The sequence below is a fragment of the Salvelinus sp. IW2-2015 genome, linkage group LG3 (assembly GCF_002910315.2).
Source record: "Salvelinus sp. IW2-2015 linkage group LG3, ASM291031v2, whole genome shotgun sequence".
In the NCBI taxonomy this organism is placed as follows: domain Eukaryota; kingdom Metazoa; phylum Chordata; class Actinopteri; order Salmoniformes; family Salmonidae; genus Salvelinus; species Salvelinus sp. IW2-2015.
This window is the reverse complement of record NC_036840.1, coordinates 7571052-7585673: the sequence shown is the minus strand read 5'-3', so window position 1 is coordinate 7585673 and position 14622 is coordinate 7571052. Positions and strand designations below refer to the sequence as shown.

At 42.7% G+C, this 14622-nt stretch overlaps 1 protein-coding gene across 1 annotated transcript in view; it reads right to left on the bottom strand.

The window, feature by feature from the left end:
• Positions 1 to 14622, bottom strand: part of LOC111949998 (cadherin-like and PC-esterase domain-containing protein 1) — a 125086-nt gene that overhangs the window by 12086 nt on the left and 98378 nt on the right. The window contains 2 exon segments of the mRNA XM_070434313.1: positions 19 to 155; positions 737 to 854. Of these exon segments, the coding sequence (XP_070290414.1) occupies positions 19 to 155; positions 737 to 854 (255 nt within the window).

Sequence of the window (14622 nt, the reverse complement as noted above, 5' to 3'; positions counted from 1 at the left end):
CCCTGCCTTAGGGCTTACCTTCCTGTACATCATGCAGTCCTGCAGCTGGGGGAGGTCCAGCAAGGGGTGGTAACAGCCCTCGGGTTGCCAGGCAACCTCTCTCCAGTCACAGGTCCGGTTGTCGGCACAGCTGAGGCAAGGAACCACCCAACGACCTGGGGAGAGAAGAAGAGAGGGAGGGTAAGAAATGGAGAGAGAAGAAGAGGGAGGGAAAGAAATGGAGAGAGAAGAAGGACAGGCAATCAGAAGTGGATGAAGTGGTTAATTGTTCCTGCTCCAAAAAACATATCTATATTTATTAATAAACTATTTCCATTAACAAAACCTAGACAGACTTTTCACCAGCAAAGCTTCACAGTGTGAGAGTTATAATTCTACACACACACATCACATTGCTCTCCCTGCTYACATTTATTCTCTGCCCTGCAGGGTAGGATATTGGATTTTAATAGCTGAGTTTAACCTCTGACCTTTTGCACTTCAAATCAAAGGGCAGAGTGTGTTGGCCGCTTAAATCAGCCTTGTACAGATACACACACAGCAAGGTTTCATATGGACATCTGGGCACGTATGCATAACATTTCAGAGCGATGAGAATTATTTCTAAGTAGAACATTTCTGAGGATCCTGTAGTGAAATTATTTTTCTGACAGTAATTCATAAAGCCTTTCAGCTATGTATGGAACGTAATCTATAAAAACAATGTGAAGTAATATCTTTGGGGGGGGAAAGAGACCTGGTACATCCCCAGAGGTGCAGGGCCGAGTTGGGGCCTGGGGCTCGCCTGGAGAGAGTGGCCCAGGGAGTGGCTCCAAACCACAGGGCTGATCTGGTTGCACCACCAGGCCACAGTCCTGCGTAGACACAGGGAGAGAGAGATAGATGAGATTATGAGGAATGGTCCATTGTACTGGGAGGCTGAGGGAACTCCATCATGTTGAGTTGATGTTGTAATCTAGTATCCATTCAGTGCTATTGTTGTGGTTTCCATTCAGTGCTATTGTTCTAGGATCCATTCAGTGCTATTGTTCTAGTATCCATTCAGTGCTATTGTTCTAGTATCCAAGTCAGGTGTATTGTATTGTAGTATTCCATTGTGCTATTGTTCTAGTTTTCCATGTCAGTGCTTATGTGTGGTTCTAGTTATCCCATGCAAGTGCTATTTGTTTCTTAGTAATCCATGTCGAGTGCTATTGCTCTAAGTATCCATTCAGTGCTATTGTTCTTAGTTTCCATTCAAGTGCTGATTGTTCTTAGTATCGCATTCCATGTGCATTGTTTTTCTAGTATCCAAATTAGTGCTTTGTTCTAAGTAATCATTCAGTGCTATGTTGTATTAAATTTAGTATCCATTCATGTGCTATTGTTCATATTTCAGTCCCCAGTGCTATTGTCGTTAGTATCCATCAGTGCATGTTCTTTATTGTGTTTGTTCTAGTATCCATTCATGCTATTGTTCTGTAATCATTCAGTGCTATTGTGTTCTAGTATCCATTCATTGCCATTGTTGCTATTATCCATTCGATGCTATTGTTCTAGATCATTCAAGTGCTATTGTTCTAGTATCCATTCATTGCTATTTGTCTAGTATCCATTCAGTGCTATTGTTGTAGTATCCATTCATGCTATTGTTGTAGTATCCAGTCAGTGCTAATTGTTTTAGTATCCATTCATTGCTATTGTTCTAGTATACAGTCAGTGCTATTGTCTAGATCCATTCAGTGCTATTGTTCAGTTATCTCATTCAGTGCTATTGTTCTAAAGATATCCAGTCCAGTTGGCTATTGTTCTAGTAAATCCATTCAGCTCGCCTATGTAGTTTGCCATTTCTAGGTATCCATTCATTGCTATTGTTTAGTATCCATTCAGTGCTGATTGTATTGTAGTATCCATTCATGCCCATGTGCTTAGTATCCAGTCAGTGCTATTGTTGTAGTATCCATTCATTGCTATTGTTCTAGTATTCCAGGGGAAAGTATTTTTTTTTTTCAGTTTTGCTAATTGGTTGTTAGTATCCATTCAATTTGCTATTGTTCTAGTATTCCATTCAGTGCTATTGTTCTTAGTATCCATCAGTGCTATTGTTCTAGTATCCATTCAGTGCTTATTGTTCTTAGTATCCATTTCAAGTTGTGCTATTGTTTAGTATCCATTCAGTGCTATTATGTTCTATTCCATTCAATGCTATTGTTTAGTATCCATTCAGTCTATTGTTCTAGTTTATCCATCAGTGCTATTGTTCTAGTATCCATTCAGTGCTATTGTTTCTAGTATCCCATTCAGCTTATTGTTTAGTATCCATCAGTGCTATTGTTCTAGTCCATTCAGTGCTATGTTCTAGTATCCATCAGTGCTATTGTTCTAGTATTCCATTCAGTGCTATGTTTCTAGTTATCCATTCAGTGCTATGTTTCTAGTATTCATTCATGCTATTGTTCTAGTATCCATTCCAGTGCTATTGTTTAGTATCCATTCAGTGCTATTGTTCTAGTAATCCATTCCAGTGCTCATTGTTCTAGTATCCATTCAGTGCTATTTGATTATCTATTGTTTGATCCATTCAGTGCTATTGTCTAGTATCCATTCATGCTAGTTTGTTCTAGTATCATTCAAGTTGCTATAGTTCTAGTATCCATTCAGTCCATTGTTCTTAGTATCCATTCCAGTTCGCTATTGTTCTAGTATCCATTCAGTGCTATTGTTCTAGTATCCATTCAGTGCTATTGTTCTAGGATCCATTCAGTGCTATTGTTCTAGTATCCATGTTGTCACGATGAAACACAGTAATGCAAATGTCAGGTTGGGGTAGATTTATGACCATATGAATTCAACAATTCAACTCATCTGACCATTCATACAACCATATAGACGATGGAAATCTCCTTTGTCAAAGGCTTTCATAGCTGTAGTTGTGTACTGATAGGAATGGTAATGTTTTCCCCTCTCTGTTTGAGTTATGGGAGGCAGTTACTGTAAAACAAGTCTCCGACCACTGAGTCATCCCTGTCTCAATCTTTATTTTATTTAACCCTTAATTTACCAGGTAATGGTAATGACCTTTCTGCCATTAACTCACTCAATGTGTTTCCATCTCTCTTTTGGGCCCTCTCTTTTCTCACTTCTCTCTTTTCTCACAATCTTTCACTTCTTTACTCATTTCTCGCCATCACTCCCTTCTTTCTCTCTTCCCTTCGGTATTAGAGAGCTTGGCGGTGGGCGCTGTCCCTCTCCTTGAGGTTGGTGGTGGTGGGGGGTCAAATGGTTGGAGGTGAGGGGTCAGAGGTCAAACAAACCTAACCAGATGAATGACAGCGGCCGGGAAGCTACGTATCGCAGGGGCCCCGTGGGAGCCGCCCGACCGTCTGGCCCTGAGTACAGAGACACCGCCAGGCACCTCCTCTTATATCGGGCTTGCGGCGCGACTGAACCTCACACACACAAACATAGATGCCCCCCACACACACARTTACACACATACACTTTCCCTTTCAAAAGGGCCATGAAGAAACTGAACCTCACACACACACCCACCCAACCTCCCTCCCTCCCTCCCTCCGAGGGTCTTCAGTTCACACGTCCACACCACATTCCCCACGGCTCCGGCGCAGCTCTCAACAAAGTGCCACAAGACAACTTAACAGGGATTTTCTTGTTCGTACCTGTGCACAGTGTACACGCCACAAACACAGAGGCCCTGGGGTCTGAGGGAGCCGCCTGGGGCCACGGCTCAACCGCCGTTATGGAGGAAACGCACCGCGTCCACCTTTCATCCTTCCCTCCATCCCTCTTCTTAAAACGGACCGGAGAGTCTCGCGGCCACCTTCCCTCCATCCCTCCATCCCTCTTCTTAAAACGGACCGGAGAGTCTCGCTGCCACGTAAAAAAGATCTGTATATACAGTATATATATTTTCTCTGCCCTTTCTCAATCTTTTTCCCTCTCTTTCTCTCAACCCCCCTCTTTCTTTTACAGTGGCAGGTACGCATATAGACCAGCATTTTGTCTGATGTCAAGTTCTCTTTCCCCCTCCTTAAAATTAATTCTCCAACAGGGAGCGTTAATAGTATCCCCCAACACCAGCCCTCAGTGAAAACACCTGATTCATGGACAATCAATTCTCAGCCAGGCTCCCCGATAGGACTCTCCTAACGTCACATTCAGTTAATAAAGTGCTGAAAACCAAGAGATAGTTTGTGGCCACCTAGGGACTAGAGAGCAGTACTTCAGAGGAGAATGTTGTGTGTGTGTGTGTGTGTGTGTGTTGACTTGGTTATAAGGTTCTGAGTTCAACACTACAGTAATCTGCATTGATCAAAGAGCTATGCTAACCAACCTCGATACAAGGGAGTGCTAATCCCTGACACACACACACACACACAGCTAATCCGACCGTGCTCTCCATTAGATCATAGCTGCTTGTCTCTGTGCCAAGTGGCCTTGTTAAGACACCACTACCTGCCTTTGTTGGAGCAGACACAAAGGCTGGTCAATCTACCGACTCCAATCCTCCAGGACCAAAAGGACCCTACTCATTAGAGAAGCCAGCTTAGTAGGAAGACAAGTAGGGGTTGAGATCGGAACAAAAAGTTAATTGGGGGAAAAAGGAATAACACACAAAATAATAAATATTTGGGGATATAATAAATATTTTGAGAATTCTGTCTCAAAAAGGTATCAAGCTTTTCCTGTCAATGCGTCAACAGTAGGGTGAGAATGCCAGCTGAATCTGGCAAGCAGAGAGGGAGCTTGGATAACGGAGCTCGGCTTGGGAAGTAGTAGCACAAGGTAAACACACCCAGGCATAGGAGTGTACAAACACACACTCCAAAAATCACTCCTCTGAAGATAGGCTCGGTCTAATCCTGAATAAAACAATACAACTGTATAAAACAATAAAGCTAGGGGAAACCTCAGTCTTCATGCCGGGTCTCCCAGTGGTTGTTGGCTGCTGTTGAGACGACAGGCCAATCCCTAGAAAGACTGCTGAAATACACTGAGTTCCTTCAGGGCAGTTATACTGTAAAGCACTGGATTCCTCTCCTCAGAGAGTCAATTTTATGGTTATAGGAGAGCCTCTGACTCCCAAAGAACACAGTGGAAATAAAATAACTGAACCAGTAAAAAGTGTTGTAAATATCATCGTCGAAATACCAGCCTTGAGCAAAATAACTCTTAGGTTTTACCGGTTTGATTGATCAGTAAAGATCTTCAGAGTAAATGCAATACAGTATATATAATAACGAGAGAGACATTCCGAGGTAACAATTTATAATCTGCAACGTTATTAAAGCATCCTTTCATAATCCGTTTTTAGGTGGTTGACACAACCTGTTGTGACAGCTTGAACAGCCACCTTAAAAGCTGGAGTCCTTAATGYTGAACCTGCCACGTCCGTTTGTGATACTACAACAACAAAAMAAGTTACTGCAACAACCACTACTGTTTTTCCCCCTCTGACGTCATCGCACACACGKTAAAAGAGCACAATATMTACTGCCATTGTTTTGTACCATGCTGCGCGACGCTCCTCAGTACGTCAACAAAAACAGTGACAACGGGTGTGGGGCGGCCAGTGACCCTGTTTCCCCCTAATGGGTGGTGAGGCGGCCAGTGACCCTATTTCCCCCTAATTGTAAGGCGTTTAAATCTGCCTCCTCTCTCGGACGAGGAGGAGCATGGGTCGGACCAACACGCAGCGAGGTATGTAGACATAATGAATTTATTTTGAAATACAAAGACGAATACGAAAACACTTGGAAAATTACAAATAAGAAAACGACTAGACGAAACCTGAACATGGAACTTACATCCTACACGCAGAATACGGACAAGGAACAGACTACATCAAACGAATGAACAACAAAACAGTCCCGTGTGGTGCACAATACAAGACACGAAAGACACAGGAGACAATCACCACAAACAAACAGTGTGAACAGCAACCTATATATGGTTCTCAATCAGAGGAAAAGTCAAACACCTGTCTCTGATTGAGAACCATATAAGGCTGATTACAAGACCTAAACATAGAAAACACAAAACATAGAAATGCCCACCCCCTCACGCCCTGACCGACTAACACATACAAAACAAAGAAAATAGGTCAGGAACGTGACACTAATGCAGATTCCATCTGAGGCCTTTATACTCATATCTTATACGGGTTGAAAATGGCAGATTAAGGCACTGATAAGCGGCTAAATTGGAACGCAGTGGCTGTACAGTAACATGCTATAAATGACTTCAGACCCCAGGCTCTGCGCTTCACAGCGCTGTATGGGTTTTGACTGACAGGCGTTCTGAACTTGGAGCCAGCGCGCGACAGAAGTTTCCCCCATCCCTCCTGCTAATTGGGCAACTTTTGCAAAATGTTGTCGTCTGAGTGAGGGAAATGCTGTAAATGAAGAGGACTCATTGTATTTTGAAAGACGTTGAGGATTATAATAATACAGATTTAATGTCATACAAGAAGCAAACACGTTGAGTCCAATGTGCACTTACATTTCTATATCATAAACCTAGTGGTCATAAACATTGACATGTTTATGACACTACAAGATGACCTGACGTCATACCCTGGGCTGTTCCGAACAGAATGCACGCATGACAAAATTACGATCTGTTTCTCTGAATTGCCTGTGAAAGCCTCGTAATTTATAATTTAGCTGTCATATTAGCAACAGAAACCGTCTTCAAATGATCCCACCTGACCCATTTGAGATGAAAATGGGCCGTTTTTAGATTGCGTAACAACACACAGTAATTGTGTGATGGCGGGGATGCAGGGCTGTGTTCCAAACAAAACAACTACAAATGTGCTTGCTCTAGTTCCTCAAAGGCACGGCTAGGAGGTCAAAAAAGCCCTTGTAGTTGAAGACTCTTCTTTGAGATAAAAGTGTATTGAAATTACTCAGGAACTGTGCACACTTTGAAGAGGTGTGTGTCCACTTGGAGACACCAGTTAGTCCTCTCACTCAAACCCTTGTCATTGTTTGGTCTTATGTTGCACCTACCACGTTACTGAATGTATCCAGAGTGCTTTCAGATTTCGTTAATCAACAAATTGGCAAAGTACAGTAAATGTAAAATGCACATAATCAACAGTGTAATGTTTGGATTCAGTCTTGGTGAACTGTTGTGTCCTCAATTTTGGTCTAATCATTTCCCCATAACCTCAAAACTGATCCCTTTCAATTGTACAGGTTATGCATATGCTTTATTTTCTCCTGTAAGAAACATTTACATGTAGCCTATCCATATAGGCCAATTCCACGAGTGTAAAGGGTTAAAGAGCATTTCATATAATCTGTCTCATAAGGATTTGATCAGATGCTATTAGGTTGTAATCCTAATCTGTCACGCTTGGGGCTAAAACCCAATTTTCCGTAGGTCTATCTGGGCTCCCCACCATATCCCAACACAGAAAGGAAAACACTAAACGGTCACGTACACTTAGACAGTATTCTCTGGCAGACTAGTTGTTTTGCCCTAAAAACGGCACAACATCCATTTCTGTCAAATCGGCGTGTATTGTATTGGCTTTTGTTATTCGTTTCTTGTGAGAGAGGGGAAAAGAACGAAAGGGTAGAGTATTTTCTGGCTAGAATACTGTTTTCACTTCTACCCTAGTTGAAGTATATACGCCATGTATTTCATAAATGTTGACATGTTAACAAGACTGCTGCCTGCCATCTGAGGAATGTTATTTTAGTTCTTGTGGGAAAATGACATTTTACTCTCCGGTGTGGGAATGAATGGGAGGAGGGAGTTAGGGAGGACGAGTGAAAGAGTGGAATATTCAACACTTTAGAGAATGACACACACACACACACACACACACACACACACACACACACACACACACACACACACACACACACACACACACACACACACACACACACACACACACACACACACACACACACACAACACACACACACCCTGTTATGCTTACTACTTCCCTAAGCATGCATCTGATCAAACCAGCCTCTCTGATGCACCGTAGCCTCAGAAACATTGGCTGTCCAATCAAAATGAATCACAGGTCACTATGTATCTGTTGAACACGGACATGGTCTTGAAGACGTAAACAACCCTTGTTAGAATGACGTTGATTAGACCATAGGGATAGACCATAAACCATGGAATGGGTTCCCCTTCAGTCATTACATCACCAAGTCATTATTGCAGACAGATACAGTGACCAAGAACCACACCACAGAATGTGGGAGGATGCAGGTTCCACTAGGTTCCATCCAGGGCCCTGGGTGTTCATGTCTACCTCCCTCTGAGCTTCCCAGATGTCTTCTGATCGCACTCCCAGTGGTCCAAGCGGAAGAGAGGAATCCTACCGCCAGTCACGCACGGAGGAGGACTATCAAAGAATTATGGGATGAATATAAACAAGTTTGTCATACCATGTGATTGTAATGACAGGGAAAATTGCTGTGGGACATGGTAGAGAAAAAGACGGACTTCTGAGAAGTTTGTTGTGTGTACACCAGTCTCCAGCCACTCTAAACATCAAAGTAGAGCTTATAAAATGTCTAGCACTATCCCAAAGGAGATACGGAATATTGCATGAATAGGGCTATAGGATTAGGAGATCATCGCACGCACCCACACACACACACACACACACACACACACACGCACACGCACACGCACACACTCTGCAGTATAACAGTCTTTCAGAATGCTTATGGTCAGCCATCAGATAAGAGTTCCTTATTACACACAGAGGAAATGAGAAGAGTTCTGAACTGACAGCTCTAACGCTCAGACCTCTACCCCAGAACCACAGAGGAGCCGGCGCAACATGATACYCACACACAAACACACATTTATTACCACACACACATCCTTATCAATCGGTGACCCTCTAACCCACATACACACACACACTTCTCCTGCTTTCCTCCTCTCATCAAGGGGCAGAGTGTGTGTGGTAACAAATGTGTGTGTGTGTGTATCATGTTGCGGTGGCTCCTCTGGGTCTCAATGGGCTTTTCCTGGTTAATTAAAGGTTCAATCAAAAATACAAGCGAGTAATACCTGTACAATGCGTCACACTGGAAGGTATGAACAAACGCATACAAAAAAAATCATGATAAAAGACATGAAGACCTTTTGGTAGGAAGTCCCATGATGGCACTATGAAGTACAGAGTGCCAAGTCAAAAGGGGAAAGAAACCCAGCCAGATCCCAGAGGAAACAACGGTCAGCCAATCTGGAATGTGTRTGCCACACAGCGATATCCACACTGCCAAATGTTCAATCACTTGCAGCTCACAAGGACTTTCCCAGCCTCTCAGCTCAGCCAGTGTAAGATATGTACGCAGATTCCTAGAAGTACAATCACAATTGCGCCAGAATGTTGCGGATTTTAATTCATGAAATTTCAAGGGGGATAAAAAAAACTGTTTCAATTCCATGCATTCTGTTTCTATGGGAAAACAATGACTTCCTCAACTAGGTTATTCATCTATATCCATTKCRAACTCTCAGCCTGAAAGCGCTCAGTTCATGGAGGAACGTTGAACCATCAGAGCCACCATATGGCCATTAGMAGACTTTACTACCAATCACATAAACTAACACATATAATGACTGTGTGGTCATTTAAAGTATGTTTTAACCATACAGTCCTTCCTCCACATCCACAACAACAACCATGATGTAACCTGGCAACAGAGTGACCACTGGAAACCGCAGGCTGAGATGACCAGTCCCTATGACCGTGTAAAGATCATCAGAGCATGAGTAGCTAAAGCTAACATGAGCGTTAGCCGCAAGCACTAGCCCCTACTAAGTGAAATGGAGCCATGCGAGCGCTATTGATCCACTGCAGTGAGGACCAGAACTGGAGAACCTGGGAAACCTATAACAAGAGTCCAGGCCAGGAATGAGTCATCCCAACCCAACTCCAGAGGTTCAACAAGGGTTTGTTTGTGCCAGGTATTAAACTTCATCTGGTATTGTACTGGTTTTCTGGGACTCAGATCTGGCCAATGGAAGGTTAGGCAGTCCAGTTCTTATGGGCAGTCCATTGCGAGCTTTGTTGTCGTTAGGAGCGCGCCGAGAAAGACACAGGGAGACAAAAACAGGAACAGAGAGACATAGAAATCGAGATGGAGAGACAGGAACAAAGACGGAGAGAAAGAGGACTAAAGTGATTGAGAAGTCTTGGTAAGCCCAGAGTCTTAGTSAGCCAGTCAGTCAGTAGTAGACAGCCCAAACTCAGAGAACGACGTCGTCATGGCAGGAGAGCCAAATGAACAGTGACTGGTGGAATATTCGGTGGATAATGGTACAGTTATTGCAACATGCACCCATTATTGGGCTGCCGCGACCACAAACGAGAGACGCAGGGGCAGGAGTCACTTAAATGGAACCCCTGATTGGGAGCGAGCGTAGAGCTGCATTTACTAGATCATACACCCCCTTTTCTCTTTAACAGAGCCCAATACTCATGCCAGAAGCCGGATAAAGTCCCAACCGCATCTGTAAAGGTTTAATAGCAGTAGGATTCTATGTTTTTACCGTTCCAAATCAATGTTTACAGATCTGCACTTAAAACTTCTTGTCAATAGGGGGGCGCTGTTTTCACTTTGGAAAAAATCGTGCCCAATTTAAACGGCCTCGTACTCTATTCTAGATCATACAATATGCATATTATTATTACTATGGATAGAAAACACTCTCAAGTTTCTAAAACTGTTTTAATTATATCTGTGAGTAAAACAGAACTAATTTGGCAGCAAACTTCCATACAGGAAGTGAAAAATCTGAAAACGAGGCTCTGTTTCAGGGCCTGCCTATTCAACTGGCTTTTATTTATCGATATACATGCACTTCATACGCCTTCCACTAGATGTCAACAGGCAGTGGAAGGTGGAATGGGGTGTCTAGCTTGATCTGAGGTCGAACAAGAGCTTTTGGAGTGACAGGTCTGCCATTTTGTCAGTTTTCCAAGGCGCGCGGAGAGCTCCACATTGTCTTCTGAAAAGCGTTCGGTATACACGGCGAATATCTCCGGCTCTGATTTATTTATACATATTAGAAAAACATCATAAAGTAGGTTTTTCAACCGAGTTTTATCAGTTTATTCAACGTTTATTGGGACTTTTGGAGTTTTCCGTTCTTTGCGCCAAGAGAGGATGGAATTTAGCAACCTTGGCTAGCATTGTGGCGCGAATTCGACAGAAGAAATGGACATTCTAAAACCAAACAACGATTTATTCTGGACCAAGGACTCCTTGTACAACATTCTGATGGAAGCTCAGCAAAAGTAAGAAAACATTTTGATGTTATTTCGTATTTCTGTGGAATATGTAGAATCCAACAGGGCGGAGAATATGTGAGCGCTGTCTCACAATAATGTATTTTGTATGTTGTAGTAAAGTTATTTTTAAAAATCTAACACAGCGGTTGCATTAAGAACCAGTGTATCTTTCATTTGCCATACAACAAGTATTTTTATGTAAAGTTTATGATGAGTTCTTTGGTCAGATAGGTGAGTGTCCAAAATATCTCCGGACATTCTGGGAAAATGTTGCTACGTATTCACAATGTATAACCACGATTTGCAGCTCTAAATATGCACATTTTCGAACAAAACATAAATGTATTGTATATGTTATATGATGTTATAAGACTGTCATCTGATGAAGTTGTCCAAAGGTTATGATTAATTTTATATTTATTGCTGGTTTTTGCGAAGCTACCTTTGCGGTGAATAAATGCGGTGTGTGTGTTGGCTATTGTGGTAAGCTAATATAATTCTATATTGTGTTTTCGCTGTAAAACACTTAAAAAAATCGGAAATATTGGCTGGATTCACAAGATGTTTATCTTTCATTTGCTGTACACCATGTATTTTTCATAAATGTATGATGAGTATTTATGTATTTCACGTTGCTCTCTGTAATTATTTCTGGCTGCTTTGATGCTATTTTTGTGGTGGCTGCAATGTAAAACTATGATTTATACCTCAAATATGCAAATTTTGAACAAAACATAAATGTATTGTATAACATGTTATAAGACTGTCATCTGATGAAGTTGTTCTTGGTTAGTGACTAATTATATCTCTGTTTGTCGGTTTTGTGAAGCTACCTATGCGGTGGAAACATGGTGGAAATATGCGGTTGTGTGTTTGGCTATTGTGGTTAGCTAATATAAATACATATTTGTGTTTTCGCTGTAAAACATTTTAAAAATCGGAAATGATGGCTGGATTCACAAGATGTTTATCTTTCATTTGCTGTACTGGACTTTGATTTTCATGAAAATTATTATTATATGATATCCCTGTCCCGTTAGGCTAGGCTATGCTAGTCAGCTTTTTTGATGAGGAGGATCCGGATCCGGGATGGTATCACTGAAAGGTTAACAGAGTCGGGACTGTATATGAAGAAATATTTCCTATAAGGTGAGTTACTACACTGATTGAGTGGTGATTACAAGGGACACGAGGACTTGTGAGAATTGGATGGAATATGCAGGGCTGTTATTCATATTTGGGTGATCCTCGGTTGATTGCCAGGGCTATGTCTGCTGCTGAACAGCATTCCACAGTCCACACCGCCATATTGGACATGCTTGGCGTTACCATAGCAACGTGTAAAAGCAAAAAGACAATGTTTACGCTTTGGTGACAGGGAGGCTTTTTTTGGCACAGGCGGGGCCTAAACATTCCACCACTGTCTAAGACCTCAGATATTCCATATAAGCAAAAGTACTGAAATGTGTACTGTTATTTTTAGTGATTTAAATAGTATTTAATTATTTTTTTTTGACTTGTGTACATGCTAGATATTGGAGCTTGTGTATGTTCATAGTAACGAGAGGACAGGTTTGGCTAAGTGAGATAATTCATACGTAAGTTGTTGACTGGTTAAATTAGGTTGTTGTGGCTCCATTTACATTGGGATAGAACACACACAGAGACAAATGCATACATTTCCTATAACCGATTATTATAACATGGTTTATCGGGCCTTTGGAGGAACCGCAGAACCCGCTGGACTCGCTCCGGGGGAAGGGGAAGGGGGCGGGCAAGGAGGAGAACAGTGGGTTCTGGCAGCGGAACGCCCACACATCTACCCTCTGATCAGAACAACAGTACACAACTCATTACCAGTTTACAATACCACCCAGAAACAATGCCTAATGAGGAAACAGACGCATACAGGAACACATGCAGAGGTGGGGCGACAAGTAGCCTAGTGGTTAGAGMGTTGGACTAGTAACCGGAAGGTTGCAAGTTCGAATCCCCGAGCTGACAAGGTAAAACTCTGTCGTTCTGCCCCTGAACAAGGCAGCTAACCCACTGTTCCTAGGCCGTCATTGAAAATAAGAATTTGTTCTTAACTGACTTGCCMAGTTAAATAAAGGTAAWAAAAAAATATGCAGAGGTGTGTGTGCTCAGTGCGAATGAGAGAGAGTGAGAGAGAGGCAGACAGAATCTGAGAGAAACAAGGGGGTGTCAGATGGAGAGAAAGGGGGTTAAAATGGATGGATGCTGAACAAGAGGCTAAGGGAAGAGGGTCTGTGAGTGTTATGTCAGCTAATGTACAAGCGACCTCTAGTACTACTGTATAATCAAACATCAAACTGCAACAAAACACATAACACAGCTTTAAAACCAATCATGTGATAGCCTACTCTCTCTCTGTGTGTGTGCGAACATACATGCATGTTTATACGCTTGTTAATGTGCCTTAAAACTCAAGTGTCTTTTCCTATGTGAAAACGAGCCTTAAACTGTCACTCTCCCTCTCTCCCTGCCAACACAATCCACACATCTTAACATTATGGTTTCCCTCCACTATGAGCTGGCCTCGCTTCTCCTCAGACGTCATTCCCATTTCCCCGTGCCAGGAACGCAGCCAGGGACACCAGCGGGAATAACAGCGATCCAGGAGTGACGCCATTAAGCCTAACTGCTCCTTCATGACCAGAGATCTGTCATGTCCTCATGACAACCATCCTCATTTAACTGTGTAACAGCAAGGAGGCCCATGCATTGATCCAGAGGGGAAACAGTGGAAAGAGAAACAGTGAGAGAGTGATGGAGCYAGAGAAAGAGCGTGAGAGGAACAGAGGGGTGAGAGAAGAGGGAAGACAGAGGGTTGTGTTGGTTCCTGGAGGATGACGTTAGGAAAGTTCCGGTTTTGGGAATCCTGTGGTTGCCAGGTAAGCGATATTCCCAAGTTAGGATATTCCCTCATAGACAGGTGCTGGGAGAGTTGGAGGAGCGGGAAWTTAAGTCAGGACAGTGGAAATGTGGAAATGTGGGCATTGCCAAGTTTACATAAGACTTGCTCTCTGGACCTCCATGTGCCCATAGTCACGAGGAAACACACCATTACCACAATGATCTTCATGAACCAGACAACCTACTGCCTGTGTGTGTGTGTGTGTGTTGTGTGTGTGTGTGTGTGTGCTGTGTGTGTGTGTGTGTGTGTGTGTGTGTGTGTGTGTGTGTGTGTGTGTGTGTGTGTGTGTGTGTGTGTGTGTGTGTGTGTGTGTGTGTGTGTGTGTGTGTGTGTGTGTGTGTGTGTGTGTGTGTGTGTGTGTTGTGTGTGTGGAATTCGTGAGGATAGGTACAGTAAC